Source organism: Lipotes vexillifer, unplaced genomic scaffold, assembly GCF_000442215.2.
Source record: "Lipotes vexillifer unplaced genomic scaffold, Lipotes_vexillifer_v1.1 scaffold1921, whole genome shotgun sequence".
In the NCBI taxonomy this organism is placed as follows: domain Eukaryota; kingdom Metazoa; phylum Chordata; class Mammalia; order Artiodactyla; family Lipotidae; genus Lipotes; species Lipotes vexillifer.
In genome coordinates this window covers 40,708-60,636 of record NW_006796019.1, presented here as the reverse complement: position 1 = coordinate 60,636, position 19,929 = coordinate 40,708, and the positions used below count along the sequence as shown (strand labels likewise).

The following is a 19,929-nucleotide window of genomic DNA, read 5'->3' as shown; positions in this document are numbered from 1 at the left end:
TGTGCCAAAATAAAACAAAAGTTTGAACAATCCACAACACATGCAATTACTTGAAATAACGCGTTGTTCTTACCATAGCATAGCACCCATCCGTTGTCAAGATCAAAACATCTATCGGTGAAGTATGGTTGGCAACACAAATGCCTCCCTTCTGGGGTCTGTACTGCCTGCAATTACAAGCAACGGTTAATACTAAATCTTGAAAAATGGCCACTATTTTGCAGAACAGCATGTAGAAATTCACGCTATTTTGTTTTTAAAAGTACACTAAAAAAATAAAGTTTCAAAGTATACGAGCTCATCTTAAAAAGGTTGTCTCCAGGCAGTATGATGGGAGGGGGCTACAAGTATAGGAGGAGGGGCCCATGATTTTCCCTTTACATACATTTATATCACTTTTCTGTAATGATCATATTATCCTTTTATGATGAAAAAATAATTTTAAAACATTAGACTGAATTACAAAGATTCCATAACTTTAATAAACTTTGTGATATGTAAGTTTTACTTATTTTACCATAAGTATTTTCACATTATTTCAATCTTCATAAGTATCACTTTCAGTGGCTTCAGGATGATCCAGAGTAAATTCACTGTGGTTTCCTCCTTCCTATCCCCCTAAAACAGAGGTTGGCAAACTCTTCTTATCACAGGGCAGAGAGTAAATACTTTAGGCTTTGCAAGCCAGCCAATCCCTGTCAAAACTCCTGGACTCTGCGGTTTTGGCACAAAGGCAGCCACAGATAATACATAAATGAATGAGCATGGCTGTGTTCCAATAAAACTTTATTTACAAAAATCAGATGGCGGGCCACATTTCGCCTACAAGCCCATAGTTTAGTGTGTCAACCTCTGTCCTAAAGTTCAAATGGTATTTCACACTAATGAAGCAAAGTGGTTTTCTTTGGACCCATACAGAGAAGAAAGGGAACCAAATGCATAACAACGTTAGTATGTTTTCCTTAAAATTAGAAGCAATTCTACAATAAGTTGTGAACTCCTCTCCACGTAATTAAAGCTCCTATTCTATAGAAGATTTTCCTCTAATCATACTTTTACCAAAACATTTTCTTCTAATCCTCACCCCAAAACTCACAGCCCAATCACAAATCCTGTAATTTTAGAAATTTAAGGGGCCTTTTATGTTGGTAACACATGGTAAAGCCAAATGATGAAATGTTTCCCTTCTACAAAAAAGACACAAACATCCAGTCACACAGATATAGAGAGCAAACGAGTGGTTAAAAGTGTGTGTTGGGCTTCCCTGGTGTCGCAGTGGTTGAGAGTCCACCTGCCGATGCAGGGGACACGGGTTCATGCCCCAGTCCGGGAAGATCCTACGTGCCGCGGAGTGGCTGGGCCTGTGAGCCATGGCCCCTGAGCCTGCGCGTCCGGAGCCTGTGCTTCGCAACGGGAGAGGCCACAACAGTGAGAGGCCCGCGTACCGCAAAAAAAAAAAAAAGTGTGTGTGGCAGGGGCATCACAGGGGTGGAGAGTGGGAGGTGCAAACTACTGGGCGAAAGACAGGCTCAAGGATGTGCTGTACAACACGGGGAATATGGCCCATATTTTATAATGACTGTAAGTGGCAAGTAACCTTTAAAAGTTGTATAAAAATTTTTTAAAAAGATCCAGTCAGTAAAAAAAGAGACGCTTGTCCTAGAACTTTTTAAATAATGATATTAAATATAAAAAAATAAAATTTAGTTTCCAGAAATGTAATTCAAAAACAATCAAAATGACCTCCATGTAGCTAATAACTTCACTTACTACCTTTCTCCTCTCTGATGAGGGGTGAGGTAAGCAGAATGCTGGGTTCTGTTTTAAGGCTCAGTTGTGGGATTTTAGAAGTGGCAGAGCTGAGACTAGAAACCAGACTCAGGATTCCCAAGTCTAGTCCTCTTTCCACCATTCTGCAGGCCTGTCACCTTCACATTTAAAAATTTTTACATGGATCCAGTTTAAAACCTGACTCTCCCATTTACTAGCCACGTGACCCTAGACAACCAAACCCAGAGCTTCCATTTCTTCACCCCATAAAACAGGATAACACAGCGCCTTGTCAAAGGGATGACCTATGAGAAGTACGGGCCTGGCCTGCACACCATAAATGCCTATTTATTAAGGTCATTACATGTTTATTATTATGTTCCCTCTGCAAATGGATTGCTTTTGAAAAGTAGGGGTTTTTTTTGTTTGTTTTTTAAACATCTTTATTGGAGTATAATTGCTTTACAGTGGTGTGTTTCTGCTGTAAAACAAAGCGAATCAGCTATACATATACATATATCCCCATATCCCCTCCCTCTTGCGTCTCCCTCCCAGCCTCCCTATCCCACCCCTGTAGGTGGTCACAAAGCACCAAGCTGATCTCCCTGTGCGATGCAACTGCTTCCCACTAGCTATCTATTTTATATTTGGTAGTGTATATATGTCCATGCCACTCTCTCACTTCGTCCCAGAATGTCCTCAAGTCCATTCTCTACGTCTGCGTCTTTACTCCTGTCCTGGCCCTAGGTTCTTCACAACCTTGAAAAGTGTTTTTGTGCACTGTTATGTCTGTGACGCTCTAAGCAGTAGGGATGAACACACTGAAAATACTCTTATTTCACCTGCTTCCTCCCACCCACTACTGTCAATCACATGCTGATTTACCTAGAGAAAGGCTGGCAGGGAGCCAGCAAATACTCACTTGTTATGATAATGAATGGTACCAGAGAGGGCACGAACACAGATCCTGCAGCAAGTCAGGTGGACCAGTTCACTCAGCTGGTTTTTGAGACTGAAGGAAAGAGAAAACATTTTATTGTGCAGCTCTGGGCACTCCTAAGAAACAATACAATAAAAGCTTCCATGTGCTCCTTGACAGCAGCATACAGTTCAATTCTCACTGTCTCACTGAGGTATTTAGGACAAAACTCTAATGGAAAATAGCTTCCACCCTGACCAACGATAAATCCTGACCAAGGACTAGCATGATAAAATTCCTGCCCAAGATAAGCTGAAGCTTCTTTGGTCTCAGCCTCATGAGCTTGACAATACTACAAGACTCTCTTGCTTTCCTTGAGTCCCTGAGTCCATTTGCTTCCTTCTCTTCATTTCCCCTTTTGAAAAGCGACTTCTGTCAATTTAAATGTAAGCATCATGGGAAATCAAAGAAAGACTATGAAGATGAAGTGAGCAGCATTTTAATACGCGTGCTGAGGCCATAAATTTGACGCAGTACATAGGAATCACACAAATATTCTCTTTGTGGACACAGCTAAGAAAACGGACAATCCTATTAATGGCTGGGAGGAAGGAAACATTTCACCTGCTTTCTGGCAGCTGTCCAACCAGGGTAGTTCCTATAACCAAAAAACTGATCCCAATGAAAGCCAAGGTAACCCTGAAAAGGAAAAGAAACAGTAATGCAAAACCTAGTTGAACAGTAGGGGGAAAAGGGAAGGAATATAAAGTTCATAAAAAATTAAACTGTAAATAAATTGAGGAGCATCTACGCTATGCAATATGAAGCAGCCATTCAAAGAATCGGGCAAATCTATAGATTCTGACATGGAAGAATGGTTCTTTGTACATTTTGAGAAAAAAAAAAGAGCAAACTTCAAAATAATGTGTAGAGTATGATACCATTTTCAAAATAACACCAAGCACATAACCAGTCTATAGATGCATATAGCAGGCCTGGAAATTTGTTCACAGAACTGCCACGTTCAATCTATGCAATCATCAAAGGATTAAGCGGGCTAGTGAAGAGAATAAAAGTCTTGCCCTTCTGCTTTTCTAAAGTATTTTAAAAAATTTTTAAAAATATACACATATTAACTTCTTTTTTTTTTTTTTATGCGGTATGCAGGCCTCTCACTGTTGTGGCCTCTCCCGCTGAGGAGTGCAGGCTCCAGACGCGCAGGCCCAGCGGCCATGGCTCACGGGCCCAGCCACTCCGCAGCATGTGGGATCTTCCCAGACCGGGGCACAAACCCGTGTCCCCTACATCGGCAGGCGGACCCTCAACCACTGCGCCACCAGGGAAGCCCTTAACTTCTTATATAAGAAAAGAGTTTTATGCTGTATAAAGGAGTCATTTCAGGTTGAAAGTAGTTAACTTACTTTGTTTGAGATACTTTGGTGCGGCATGGTGAGGTTGTAAAAGGAAAATACCTTGCAAAGGTCTGAAAATAACTTGTTTTTCTATGCTTTTTAATGATGGGGGGAAAAGGGCACAATTCAAATTTTTCTCAAAGAAATTTATAGCAAATGACGAGAAACTTTTACTTAAAGGCTCTTCCATAATACGAGCACCAAGTTATATCACCATGTAGGAATCCTTCCATGCAAATCTAAGTGTGGTTCCTTTGTGTGGTTCTAGACAGCTCAGAAGTTAGTAAACAAGGTGACAGACAATATCTCTCATTTCCACAGACACTTTCTCATTTTTGAAAAGTGCTTTTACTTTCAAAAAGGAAAGAGTCATTCTTAGAAATGTAAATTACTCAAAAAGAAAAAGCTGAGATTTTATACCTTTCAAAATAAATGGGGCTTCCTTATAAAGCCCTTGTTAAGTTGCTAAACCTTGTTAAAGTATTGGTTTAACACCTTTTGACACAGCGATTTGAAGGTCTGATTCAGTTTTTCTTTGGATGCCATATTTTCATGTCAGTCACTAATGCAATAACTTAAATGACTGCTTAATCTCATCCATCGATTACACAAAAGTTTTAAAATAATGTTGTGCCATCTTGTCCTAATGAGAATCACTTGTTCCTACACATTAAATCAGAAGAGGTTATATATTTTAACATGTTTAACAACTGGGTTCAAAACTATTGAACATTTTTATTTGCTAAATTAACAGAAAATTCTGTTTTCCAGTCTCAGTGAGCCAACATGACAGTTCTCACAGATGACACAAGTTTTCTGCCACAATCTGTGTTGCTTAAGAGCTTTACTGAGATACAATTCACACGTCATACAATTCACCACTTAAAGTGGCAATTCAATAGTTTTTGCCACATTCACAGAGTTATTCAACCATCAACACAATTTTAGCACAATCTGTTTTTTAAATGCTCACTTTGTAGCAACTGCTTCTTTTAAAAAGCATTTACAAAGCAATTCGTTCCCATGAAGAGTATATGTACTAAGAGTAGGAGCCTCAGTTCTGCCATTTTCTTCTTGCTGCTTATATTACTGGATTATCCTAAATCTGTGGTTTCTTTGCAAGAATCTTTTATGTCACGTACCTATTTCATGAGCATTAATTTAAACTGGATAATAGAATCATATCACTATTTGGTGGGTACCCCCAGCAAGTGAAAGCTAACCAACATATGAGGGCATCTCAAGTACTCTGGGCTGTAAAATCCTCACTCTTTCTTCAGGTTGCCTTGGATATGGTGCCTGACCCATGGACCAAGTGAAGATGTATGAGCTCATCTATATATTCAACTTTACTGAAATTTCATTTCTTTATAAGAATAAAAATAAAATCAGTGGAAGCACTAATTATAAATAGACTAGAAACTTCTAATAAATAAAAACTGAAACATTTCCCAAACACAACAATGGATAATCTTGTGCATCCCCAGAGTGCATGAACCCCACTTTGGGAACACTGGCTTAATGTTCAAGCAAGGGTGTCCTAATTTCACTTTGTTATCACAGCTGAAATGATTCTCCAAAGACATACCCCAACATCTACACAGTGGCAACATGAGCACAAGAAAAGAGAAAGAGCTTCTTAGAAATGTGCCTTTGCCTACACTTAAGCAATCTCTTCCCGCATAATAAATCTGAATGAGGCAAGGATAGGCCACCCTAGGGATGGTAAAGAGGTTTCAACTCATGTGCCAATTTTAGTCGGCTGGAAGCAACTGCCTGGAAAGCTGTATTGAGAGCACACCAAGGCCATGTCCAGGGAAATGAAGCAAGACAATCAACAGCAATATCATGCCTGGCACCCGTGCTACCACCTGCCATCACCACGCTAAACAGACCATAACCACTTCATCCCACTGCCCAGTGTCACCCCTTCAACTCACAATCCACACTGTGGCTCCAGTAAACTGGGCTTTGAGGCTACTTTCTCATGAGGCAGCACGCAAACTCAGAACCAAAACGGGGCCCAACTGGTGAACTTTTAATAAGAAAAGTGAGTGATCAAAATTGAACTAGGTGGAACAAATTCACCCTTCCAAATATCCCTCTCCTGTGTGGTAACCACTCTGAGGAATTTTTTTTCTCCTGTGCAGCTATGAATGGCTACAGACCAGCAAAGAGAGGCAGTCACAGTTTGGATGACACTCTGGTGAATGTGAAACTGTAAATACTCTCCTTTTTTCTAACTTCCTTTTTCTATCCATCCTCAAATTTTCCATGACTGAAAGAGCAACATGGATGCAGTTAATCTATACTGGATGCTGAATGCACACTTCCATTTGGGAAAAATATGAGAGAATCAATAATATGTTTTTGTGGAGGTCACGTTCAGTGGTGTTTTTTAAATGGGAAGGGGTGGGTTAGTATCATTAATGCTCTCATGTGGCCATTACATACATGATTTAAAAAGAAAGCTGAACCAATCGTACCGTCAAGTTACTGGGCAGGAGACGTACCTCAGAGGTAGTAGGACACAGTAGCGCACTATGACGCCCAGCACCCACACCATGGTGAGCTTCGGACTGATGTACTGGAAATTTACATTGGTCCTTGTGAGGAGATTCCATGACACTAGCTCCTCTGAGGAGAACCTCTGGGTCACTTCGTCTTCCACAATGGCTTGCAATCCCTTCTTGGAGAAATAAAACACGTCAGACAGCTCAAAGTCCCTTCCTCGCAGACCAGACAGCCCTTTTTCCATGGGTGACTCATCTCTTTGGATAATACCTTAAAAGAAAGCATCAGGACATGAGAAAATGCCATAGGACAGAAGAACAACTGATCAAAGGGGCTACTTTAACTGTGCAGAAGACAAATCTAACGGGTAACATGAAGCAGATTTCAGAAATAAAAGACAAGCAACTGAAGTGGGAAAAGGGGTAAAAATCCCTGAGTCTGCATGAAATGGCTTCTACCCAATGATTTCAATTCATTACAGAGGAATTTGGTCCTCAATAACCCTTTTGCTTGCATCTTCTCCCTACAAATCATTAGCAAAAGAACTCACAGAAACAAACTCTCCCCAAGTATAAATCTAGACTGTGTAGAAACAAAATTTATGTTTTCCCCAGATAAAAACGATAAAGCCAGAAAGCAAGCAAAATGGCAAAAGGTATTACCACAAATAGCAAAAGTTTGATGTTTTTAATATGTAAAAATTATTTAATAAGAAAAACATAGCCTCCTGCAAAAAAGTAAGCAAAGTTCATGAACTGAATTCGTAGAAAAAAGATAAATAGTTAATAAATATTTCAAAGCCTTTTTACTAGTAATCAAAGAAACGTGAATCAGACAAAGAGTGGCCTATTTGCATGACCAAATCAGCAACATGTTTCTTTAATGGTAAAGTTCAAAGACAGAAATGACACAGGTACTCTCATACTCAATTTGTAAGAGTGTGGAACTGGGAGCAATTTTGTCAAAATCTGCTTGGCATGAAGAAACTAAAAATAGTTTTGCTGATGAGTCAATAATTCCAATTCTAGGAACCTGTCATAAGAAAATAATCAGAAACACAGGCAAGAGTGTTCACTGTAGCATTTTCATTATAATAGATCCAGACAGGGACGTCCCTGGTGGCACAGTGGTTAAGAATCCGCCTGCCAATGCAGGGAACATGGGTTCGAGCCCTGGTCCGGGAAGATCCCCCATGTCGTGGAGCAACTAAGCCCGAGCACCAAAACTACTGAGCCTGTGCTCTAGAGCCCGCAAGCCACAGCTACTGAAGCCCGCATGCCTAGAGCCCGTGCTCCACAACAAGAGAAACCAACACAATGAGAAACCCTAGCTCGCCGCAACTAGAGAAAGCCCGCTCGCAGCAACGAAGACCCAACGCAGCCAAAAATTAATTAATCAATTAATTAATTAATTTTAAAAATAGATCCAGACAATGAGATATAGTATATCCATTAATAAAAACTATAATGTTAAGTGAAAAAAGTCAGGATCTAAAACTATGGTTTACTCTTAACTCTATGAAATATATATATAGTAAAAATGTCCAGAAGGAAACATTAAGTGGTTATCTCTGGGCAGTAGGACTAGGTTTTCCTCTTTATACTGTTATTGTATTTTCCATAAGGATAATAATTCAAAGATTTTTTAAAGTAGCACAAGTTTGGTAGATTGAGAAATGACTACTGCCACCCAGTTCTACCCACTGAATAAAAATAATAGATCTTCAAAATAAAAAGTAGCTATATACACAGTGACATGGCTATCCATTTGTCCCCTATGGGGCGCATCACAAATGAATTTACTTCTTACATTAATTAGAAAAGTCAAGACTTAAGACGTTAAGTTCCCTGAAAGAAGATCCTCTTTGATTTTCTCATTTGAAGAGGATCTGGAATCCAAAGTCAAGTTCTGTCAGGACAACCACCAGCTTGCTCTATGGCCAGGGGTAACCAATAAGTCACCTCACTTGGTGTCCTCCCTTATAAAATGGGGGGCAGGGGGCTGGGAAAGTCCTTACAAAGGCTAAAGTTTTCTGATTTTACTTTTGAGTTTTTTGGTGGGTTTTGTTTGGTATTGCCCACATGCAAAGCTAATACCTAACCACCTTAAGAATGAGAGCACTAAAGTAAGCTCTTGAATGATCATTAGATTATCTTTTTCAGTTGCGTACTCCAAGTGGTTTAATCTTTCCACATCTCTGCAAAGGGTTTAATCAGTATTAGAAAATGAACCAAATAGTTTTGCTACTGAATTACCCTCTTGCTCTGTAGGTACTGCAGTACCGAAAGCAGGTTACTCAATCCAAGCACTGGCCAATATTTAGCAGTGCAAGAGTTTCATTATTTAGCAATGTATAGACTTTTTTTTATTAAGTCTAGAAGGGAAGAGATGAACAGTTACTTGGGAAATCGCTGAATGAAATACACTGGAGACAGGAGACTGCCCTTCTAAAAAATAACCTTTTTCAGAAGGACCAGAGATAAAAATACAAGTTCAAGTTGCCTCATATTATTTAACTGAGCCAGGAGAGAAGAGATCTGTAAACAGAAGCCAACCCCTTAGCCACTACACATTTGATGTGCAATGTTTTCTCTGCCCTCTGACCTACTTTATTCTGTGTAACTCAAATAAAATATAACTCAATTTTATATTTTCCTTAAGCCTCTTTTGAAAAGTATGTGGGTAACTGCAATGCATCTAACTGACAAAGGATTCATTTCCAGAATATATTAACATACAAAAAATTAATAAGAAAAAGTCAAAGAACTCAGTTAAAAAAATGCTTAAGTATATGGCAAGGAATTCATAAAAAGAGTAAGGCTTAATGACTTACTTACTTTTAAATAAACATTTAAAACGATGTTCAGCTTCCCTATAATCCGAGAAATGCAAAAACCACAATGAGATACTATTTCATACCCATGAAGACCGATAGAAATTTTTAATTGAATAATATCAAGTGTTGGTAAAGACCTGGGACAGTGGAATGTAATTAGCACAACCACACTAGAAAACAATTTGGCACTATCTAGTACATTTAAAGATATTCACAGCCCAAGACCCAGCAACTCTACTTCCAGGTACACCGCAGGAAGATCTGCGTTTAATAATTGCAAATATACAGAAAAACTGCAGTGACGGTTCACTTTACCCAGATCCACGAACTGCCAACATTTTCTCACATTTGCTTTACTGTCATATCTCTGTATGTATAAAACAATACTATTTTCTGAACCACTTGAGAATAAATTGCAGACATCATGCCCCTTACCCCCCAAATATTTCAGCATAGATTTACTTAGGACATGGAGCTTCACTTATTTAACCACAGTACTTTTTTTTTTTTGGCCTTGCCGTGGTGCTTGCGGGATCTTGATTCCCCAACCAGAGATTGAACCAGGGCCATGGCAGTGAAAGCACCAAGTCCTAACTGCTGGACCACCTGGGAACTCCCATAACCACTGTACAATTATCAAAATGAGGAAAGTTGACATTACTGCAACACTAGTATCTACAGACCTTATTCAAATTCTGACAATGGTACCAATATCTTTTACAGCATTTTTTTCCTGGTCCAGGATTCAACCCAGGATTGTACAATACCTTTACATGTCGTCTCTGTAGTCTCGTATTATATGAAAAGTTTCCTCAGCTTTTCTTTGTTTTTCAAGATACTGACATTTCTTAAGAGCACAAGCCGTTTATTTTGTAGAATGTCTCAATCTGGGTTAACGTGATGTCTCTTCATGCTTACATGCAGGTTGTACACTTTGGGCAGGAATACTATGTAAGTGATGCTGTATCCTTCTCAGTGCATCCCATGGGGAGGCACTGATGTCAGTTTGTCCCATGATTTGTGACGTTTAATTTTGACCACTTGGTTTAAGGTAGTCAGTGCTTACAGGGTTCTTCCACTGTGAAGTTACTATTTTTCTCTTTTTGATTAATAAGTAGATAATTATTATGTATAAGTATCTATAAAAGGGAGATGCTTTGAAACTACGGAAATATCCTGCTCCTCACACTTTCACCCCAAATAAATTGGTACTATGTGTCTTTTTTTTTTTTTTTTTTTTTGCGGTACTTGGCCCTCTCACTGCTGTGGCCTCTCCCGTTGCGGAGCACAGGCTCCGGATGCGCAGGCTCAGCGGCCATGGCTCACGCGCCCAGCCGCTCCGCGACATGTGGGATCTTCCCGGACCGGGGCACGAACCTGCGTCCCCTGCATCGGCAGGCGGACTCTCAACCACTGCGCCACCAGGGAAGCCCTATGTGTCTTTTAAAACAGTATTTTCTCTCTCCTTCATTCCTTCCACATTTATTATTTGGTATTCCACTTTAAGGAAGAGCTTTTTCCTTATATTCTAGAGAGCTTCTTATAAAATTGTGCACAAACAGGCATATATAAGAACATCTTGCCACATTGTTTATAATAGCAAAATAGTGGAATCAATACGAAGGTTCATTCAATAGGTGGATATACAGCAATGTATACAAATATCGGGACTTCCCTGGAGGTCCAGTGGTTAAGACTCTGCGCTTCCACTGCAGGGGGCACGGGTTTGATCCCTGGTTGGGGAACTAAGATCCCACATGCCACCCACATGGCATGGCCAAGAAAATTTTAATTTAATTTAATTTTAAATATATATATACAAATATCGAATCATTATGTTGTACACCTGAAACTAATATAATGTTATATGTCAATTATACGTAAATAAATAAATGGAAGCTCATAGTTTTTAAAATGGATATATGAAGCATATACTACACAGCAGTTAAAAGAAATTAACTAAAATTTACCAAATTAGATAATTCGCAAATATCAGAAGGAACAAACATTTCAGAGTAATATGTGAAAGGTGATATTTTTATAGAGTTTGAATAATGCAAAACAATAAATACTACGTATTGTTTAAGAATACATACATGTATAGGGGAAGTATGAAAATATGCATAAAAATAATAAACATCAAAATCAGAGTAGCAGTTTCAGGTTTGGCAGGGCAATGGAATCAGGGAGGGATAAACAGGAGAATTTGTTTTGTAAAGTTTTATTTATTAAATTAGGTGGTGGCTACACATGTGCTATAACCAAGAAAAAGAAAAAAAAAAAGTTACATGGAACTGACAATTGTTCCCAAGATGAAGCTCTATATTGTAAGAGAGCAGGTACTAGCTTAAGAGCTCTTTAATAAGGCACACAAAATCTGAAATTAGGTATTATAAAATTAGATGTCAAAAGAAGCACTACTGAATTTATAATGTTACTTCCTTCCTGAATATTGACTACTGGAGGGTCAGAAATACTGACTGAATTCACCCTAAGTATGAACTTCTAATAGGAAAAAATATTCAATTCACTCCACGTATAGGGGATACACACTATGTATCAGGCATCAAAATACACCTTAGAAAAGGAGGAAATATTTCTTTTGACACCAAAAAATGTTCATAAGTAGACCAAAAGCCTTCAAAATATAGATATAAGTACATATCAGATTTAACCAGCACAGAGTTTCTATACTGGTTTTATTGTCATTAAGGAAACCTCGTTATTATTAATAAATTAATCCTGATCCTTCAGAGCAACCCACAGATCTTAAACTGGTAAAACACTGATTCTAGAAAATATTTCCTTTTGTTTCGCAAGTTAACCTCAAAAAGGGAAAGCCATAAACATTTGAACTTTGTCCTTACACCAGTGCTTTGGCCAACACGACAAGGTTCATGCTTGGATGAAAATAAAATTAGAACAATTATATCTAATGCAAGAGATGAATTGCACAAGCTGCCTGTGCCACCTGCCTTGAGCAAGTCACTGGTACATAAATAATACCAGCTATGAAAGGCCTGTTAAAAGAAATGGAGGCTGAAGTTAAAACCATCTCAAATATAATTAACTCTAAATTAGCTGAGTGAACTCTTGGAATAACTGCCCATTTATAAATCACACTAGTTTCTCCATCTTCCATACAAGTAAAGTATGCTTTCTAGGTCAGCAATTACGGAAAATCAGGGTCCACCACATACCAAAGGTGGATACAGCAGGCTTATGTATAGAAGTTGATCCTTAACCTACCAATAGGCTATATTCCAAAAGTCAGAAGCTCAGGGTTTAAAACACTCTCTCTCATGGAAACGTTGAATTAGTCTGTTTGAGCTAGAGTCCTATCCAATCATAAGCCTAATTAACCCAAAATATACGTGATCATACAGTAGCAGTACCATGAAATAGAAATCTCCTTTAGCACTATTTCCACAGGAAATTTAAAAATTAAATCTGGCTTGGAATCAACAAAACAAAAAACTTCCTCCTCTTGTAGTGACTTAGAGGGGGCGTTAGGGGCACTTTCTGGGACACTGTTAATATTCTATTTCTTGATCTAGATGAGAGGTCCATGAGTACATTTACTTTGGGAAATCCATCAAGTTGTACATTTATAATTTTATACTCTTGTCTATGTATATTATGCTTCAATTTTGTAAAAATTGTACTTGAGATCTGCTGTACAGTATGGCCTATAGTTAACAATACTGTGTTGTACACTTAAAATTTTGTTGAGAGGGTAGATCTTATGTGAAGTGTTTTTACCACAATTTTAGAAAAAAAAGAATTGAAGGAGACAATATCTGTTAATCCCCTATTTCCATGATTTACCTATTATAGGATTAAATAAATACTAAATAGTATTAAATAAATACTTAAATAAATACGTCCCTTAAAAAAAAAAGTTTACTCTATATCCCCCCTACCCAACTATTAAGCAATTGGGCAGGAAGGAGTTTACCTGTCCCAGCTCCAACTAGTGGTGGCAAGGTCCTTTTTCTGCTATGAGAATCTCCTCTGAGGGTCTCCGGTTCTTGGCAAGAAAGCCAGGCCTACATTCTTCCCTCCCATGCCCCAATATCCTTCCTGATCCATAAATGTGATTGGCCTGATTAAAGAGACCAGGGTAAAGTAGCTGTAAAGATTAATTGTATGTGGGCTTCCCTGGTGGCGCAGTGGTTGACAGTCCTCCTGCCAATGCAAGGGACATGGGTTCGAGCCCTGGTCCAAGAAGATCCCACATGCCGCGGAGTAACTAAGCCCGTGCGCCACAACTACTGACCCTGTGCTCTAGAGCCCGCAAGCCACAACTACTGAGCCCATGTGCCACATCTACTGAAGCCCGTGCACCTAGAGCCCACGCTCTGCAACAAGAGAAGCCACCGCAATGAGAAGTCCACGCACCACAACGAAGAGTAGCCCCCACTCGCCGCCACTAGAGAAAGCCGGCATGCAGCAACGAAGACTCAACGCAGCCAAAAATAAGTAAATAAATTTATTTTTTAAAAAAAGATTAACTGTATGAGGTTGGGGCTGGGGAGTGGGGTGGATCAGAGCAGCTGGGATTAAAGAGCAGAAATATTCAGTGCCAGCCTCCAGAGAGATAAGACCCATGTTCAATCCCTTAGGCATAGTTCAAGGTCCTGATACAATTCTAACAAGCCAGAGCGAAGGACAGATCCCTGAACAGACCACTGAGCTCTGTCCTCATTCTTCTCCAGTTCATTAATCATCACAGATATTAACACACTAATGAGCGCATCAACTACGCAGTCCCCCAACTGCACAGGTTTCCAGTCCACTTTTTGCCACCTTTTTTCAAAATAATTTACCATCGCAAGGCTAAGCTTGAGATATACCATGTGCAAAAAATTCCCTGGGCCGTTAGTCAAGTTACAATTTCCAGCCCATAAATTAGGCGATTTGACTATGCTTATTTCACAGTGAATCCTTTGTGTTCCTGACTACCACTGTTCTCTTTCCTAAGTACTTTTTTAAAATCCAGTTTACTGTTATTAACTTAGTTAAGTGTAATAATGGCATCCAGATTATGTTTTTAAAAAGTCAGATTTTTGAGATGCATACTAAGGTACTTAGAGGTAAAATGACATAATATCTAGTTTTAAAATACTCCCACAAAAGGACATTCATTAAGGTGAGAGTACGAGGGATGGGGATATGGGATGAATTGGGAGATTGGGGTTGACATATAACACTATTGATACTGTGTATAAAATAGATAACTAATGAGAACCTACTGTACAGCACAGGGAACTCTACTCAGTGCTCTCTGGGTACCTAAATGGGAAGGAAATCCAAAAAAGGGGGCATACATGTATATGTATAGCTGATTCACTTTGCTGTACAGTAGAAACTAACACAACATTGTAAAGCAACTATACTCCAATAAAAATTTTTTAAATGAGTCACTACAATTATACATTAAAATACATGACAGCACACACACAAAAAAAAGTGAGAATACAATGTTTCTGATTGCTTATCTGTATTCTCTGATTTTCGACATTGCTCACATACTACATCTGTAATTAAACTTTTAATTAAATAAAATACTTCCACAAAGAAAAAACTGAAAAAAAGGATAGATAAAGCAAATTCTTGTTGAATTAGGGTGATGGCCTAAGGGAATTAACTGTACTATTCTCTTTACTTTTTAAAACTGAATACTGTATTTTCTTTTTAATCTGTTTAAGAAACTCATTTGAAATGAGTTTCATTTCTTTTTAATCTGTTTAAGAAACTCATTTGAAATGTCAGTTTAGCTGGGAATCAATTTCCTCATCTAAATCTCATTCATTCGTTCATTCAGTCATTACAGAGAGAGTGCCAGGCCAGGCACTAAAATATTCCATACACAGATGGGAGAGGGAAAAAAAGGAGTTGAACTAATTCAGTAATTCTCAAGCATGGCTGCACATTAGAATATCTTTGGAATCTATAAAAGTACAGACATCAGGGTCCAACCCCAAATCAACTAAATTAAAATAACTACACTTTTTAAAATATATAGGAATGGGGGAAAAACTATAAGGAAAGATATTAAAATATTAGGTCTTTTCTGAGTAATAGGATTTCATGTGGGTAACTTTTAATTTTCTTATACATCTGCAACGTCTAATTTTTCAGTAAAGTATATGTATTATTTTACATAGTGAGAAAAAAGTACTAAAAATGCTATTTTTAAAAACCAAAATGAGGGCTTCCCCGGTGGCGCAGTGGTTGAGAGTCCGCCTGCCGATGCAGGGGACACGGGTTCGTGCCGCGGTCCAGGAAGATCTCACATGCTGGGAGCGGCTGGGCCCGTGAGCCATGGCCGCTGAGCCTGCGCGTCCGGAGCCTGTGCTCCGCAACAGGAGAGGCCGCGTACCGCAAAAAAAAACAAAAAACAAAAAAAAACAAAATGAGATATGTACTACTACTTACTCACCACATGGCTATAATTAAAAGGGCCAAAACTACCAAGCACTGAAGAGGCTATAGAATGCAGACACAGCTCTGAGAGTGTACAACCATTTTGGAATACCATTTAGCAGTTTCCAACAGTTAAACACACTTGTTTACCCTATGACCTGGCAATTCTGCTTCAAGGTATGTACCCAAGAAAAACAAGTAAACAGGTTCACAACAACGGTCATAGCAGCTTTATTCCTAACAGCTAAAAACTGCAAAATAACCCAAATGTCAATCAACACAATAATGGGTAAACAAATTTTTATGTATTTGTATAAAGAAATACTCCACAACAATTAAAAAAAATCCACTGATTCATGTAACATGGAGAAATCTCATAAACATTATGCTGCTTGAAAAAAACACAAAAGAGCCCATTCTATATGATTTCATTTATGTGAATTTCAAAAAAAATAGGAAAAACTAATTGATAATGACAGAAATCAAAAGAGAGGTTACAATGAGGACTGAGGGATGAGTCACGCCTACTAGGTAGGGCCTGAGAGAACTGTGAGATCATGAATATGTTCAGCTGAATCTGGGTGGTAGTCACATTGATTTACAAGTATGTAAAAATTCATCTTGTTGAACAGTTGATATTTGTGCAGTTTAATGTATGTTAATTATGCCTCAATTTGTGGGGGGAATCAGAAAACTGTTACAGGGACTTCCCTGGTGGTCCAGCGGGTAAGACTCCACGCTCCCAATGCAGGGGACCCAGGTTCAATCCCTGGTCAGGGAACTAGATCCCGAATGCTGCAACTAAGAGTCTGCCTGCCGCAACAAAGATCCCGTGAGCCGCAACGAAGACACGGTGCAGCCTAAATAAATAAATTTTTTTTTTTTTTTAAAGAAAACTGTTACATTTAAGAGTCTTCACAACTTTTAGTTGTAATCCCAATTAGAGGCTCTAGCCAATCATACCTACCCTTCCCACGAATAATTTTTGTCTTCCCTCCTAAACTAAAAAGACAACTGACATTTATTGAATGCTTCTTGATGCCAGACTGTGTGCTAAACCCTTGACATGTACACTCATGTAATCCCCATAATCCTATGAGGTATTGTCTATTATCCCCATTTTACAGTCTAGGAAACTAAGGCTCAGAATGATTGGGTAACTTACCTGGAGCCATGGGGAGAGAAAGAAATAGAACCAGCATTTGAAACCAAGTCTGTGACTCCAAAACCAAATGTTCTCTCATATCCTAAACCTTCAAATTCCATGTCACTCTGTCCAACAGTTGCTCTTTGATAAACCTCAAAGATGTAAGATCTTTCCCATCAACTCCACATCAGCCCCAGTTCTTCCTTGATAAACAGAAGCCCTTCTACTGAGTATCTGTCCTACCTTTGAAGGAAGAAATGGAACTTGATATGGGAAAACCTATAAGTGGCCTCCATCTGTCATTAATCTGGACACACACTTGTCACTGACTGACTTAGGCTTAATCATCCCTCCCAGGAAGCAGGAACTCAAGTCACTGTTTTGTTTTTTTTTTTCATCTGGGGCAGGAATCTTTTACAGCCTGGAGTACACCCCATTAGGTCTTCCTACAATCAGCCCAATAGAAAACAGCCCCTGGGCAGTGGTCCATTTAATACTCCCTCAGTTTGTAGTTCAGCCAGGTTCGAGTTGCCCAAGGAGGCTGTTCTGTCCAATCTGTAATTCAGCACACAGATGTCCTGCCGGTATCCTTCCTCTTCAAGTCCTCTCTGAGGCAGAAGCAGCTGCCCCAGGCATCTTGCAGGCTAGTCAAGGTTTAGAAAGGATAATCACCCTTGACATTTTGTTGTTGTCACTGTTAGGGTTTATTCTAAAGTCATTTACCTCTGTTATATCCTCATTAACCTGGACTGTCACCCAGCCAAGGTTTGTAGAAAACAGCCTCTATACAACCTGCTATATCCTCAGCCATGACTCTACATTGAGTTCAAGGTCTCTGAGCCAAAGACAGATTGACTGTAAAACTAAGAAGGTTAAGCTTCAGTCTCCTCACCTGCATGGCCCCTTCCAAGCTCCCACACCTAACTTTGTGTATTCTTTTTCTTAAAGAGAGTCTCCAAATTGTATAAGCTTCAGGCCCCCACAACCTGGATTGGTCCCCACCTCTGAATCAAAATATCATGAAGTATAAACTGGAAAAGAAATAAAATACAAACTAAAGTTGAATAAGAAGTGGTAAAACTATCACTACCAAGATAAAATAGTTGCATGCCTAAAAAAAAAAAGGAAATCTGAAACCTACATAAATAGAATTCTTACTTTTTTAGCTGTTGCTAACGAGCGACAGATCTATGTTAACCCCTCACCCTACAACCTAAAATGATTTAGAAGAAGAAATACTTAGGATGAGAGAAACATGTTATTACCAGTAAGTATTAGAACACTGAGAGTTCACAGACACACATTAACATCTTTCTGCTTAGTTTCACCTATTATTGATAATATTTTATCTATTTGATTGTCAAATTAGCAATATACTTGTAAGAGGGGTTGCTGTTGGCTAGATCATTTTTGGGTTGCTGTTTTAAGGTTTGAAGTTTATCTCTTCTTGGAAGTAGAGAGATCGGTAAGGATGAAAAACAAAAATATGAATACAATGCAAACTGAAGGAAAAAAACCCTCACTATATAAAAGTTTCACAAGTGTCCCTGCTTTAGAATGAGATTCGTATGTACCATATAATAGGTCCATAAAAAGAAAAGGGGGCAAAATCAGCAGAACTATCATGACCCATGATATACATGAAATGTGCTCAAAATAAATGCTGACTTAGCATCTCCTTTGGTTCCCTAAGAGCTACTCAATCATGATTGCCTAGTTTTTAAAAAAGCTTTAGAGTTATGAAACTACTCGTGCTCCCCACCCCCCAGTAATGCTTCCCCAGTTGGCACATTTAAAAGTCACATTCAACTTTTTTTTTTTAATATGAAAAGGGTAAAGTTTACTTTAAACACCTACACATCCCACTGGTTAATCCAAGTAAGAAAAAACAAAATAAGGACAGGGGAGAAAGTCCACATATAATACAAAATAAGAATTTACAAAGAAGAAATAACATAAACAGAAAAGTATAAAAATCATAAGAAACAGCGTTGCACAAAGTCCTATGCAAATGAATATAATAAAAAGCTAGTCAAAATGGATAGCTTTCTAACTAAGAAAACATTACTAATACTGACACCAAGAGATGAATGCTCTAAACGATGCGGGGGACGGTTCAGGCAGTAATGTGAGCGCTGGGGAGCAGCAGATGAAGCTTTGCTCGACCACCGCTCATCTCCTGCTGTGCGGCCCAATTCCTAACGGGCCTCATACCCAGGGATTGGGGACCTGCACTCTAAAGAGAACCATTTGCACAAATGCAATAATGTTGTGGGGAGTAAGGAAACTTTACCTGTCCCAGACCCAAACCGTTTTACAAGGAATTTTACCAAACCTTTAAATCTGAGAAGAAAGGGCGTAAAGGGGGAAGGAGGGAAGTAAGTAGGTAGGTAATACACTAATCTCAAATATAAGGATCAATTGCAAAAATCCTAACTCCAATTTTGGCAGACAGTTTCCAGCACCATATTATGACCAAGCAATGTTTAGTCCATAAACACAAAGATGACTCTAATATTAAGCTATTAATGTAATTTACCATAATATGCCTAAGGGGGTGGGAGGAATACTCATCACCAAATATGCTGAAAAGCATGACAAATTCAACATTCATTCTTGATTTACAAAACAAGCATCAAGAAGTATTTCCCATAAGATGGAAAACTAGATCAAAGCCAACCTGACGCTTACAGGGAAGAGCTGCAGGCACTACAGCCTGTCCCCAGCAGGAACAGCAACTAACACCACTGCTAGTCAATGCTGTATTGGGGTAGCAGCCAGCACAATTAGACAAGGGAAAGAAATGAAGTATAAACTGGAAAAGAAATAAAATACAAACTAAAGTTGAATAAGAAGTGGTAAAACTATCACTACCAAGATAAAATAGTTGCATGCCTAAAAA

At 38.8% G+C, this 19,929-nt stretch overlaps 1 protein-coding gene across 1 annotated transcript in view; it reads right to left on the bottom strand.

Moving 5' to 3' along the window:
- Positions 1 to 19,929, bottom strand: part of GPAT3 (glycerol-3-phosphate acyltransferase 3) — a 56,861-nt gene that overhangs the window by 12,284 nt on the left and 24,648 nt on the right. Inside the window, exons 3-6 of the mRNA XM_007468099.1 lie at positions 6,615 to 6,885; positions 3,314 to 3,388; positions 2,693 to 2,782; positions 74 to 167 (exon numbers count right to left, since the gene is read on the bottom strand). Coding sequence (XP_007468161.1) covers positions 74 to 167; positions 2,693 to 2,782; positions 3,314 to 3,388; positions 6,615 to 6,885 — 530 coding nt within the window. The remainder of the gene's footprint in view (positions 1 to 73; positions 168 to 2,692; positions 2,783 to 3,313; positions 3,389 to 6,614; positions 6,886 to 19,929) is intronic.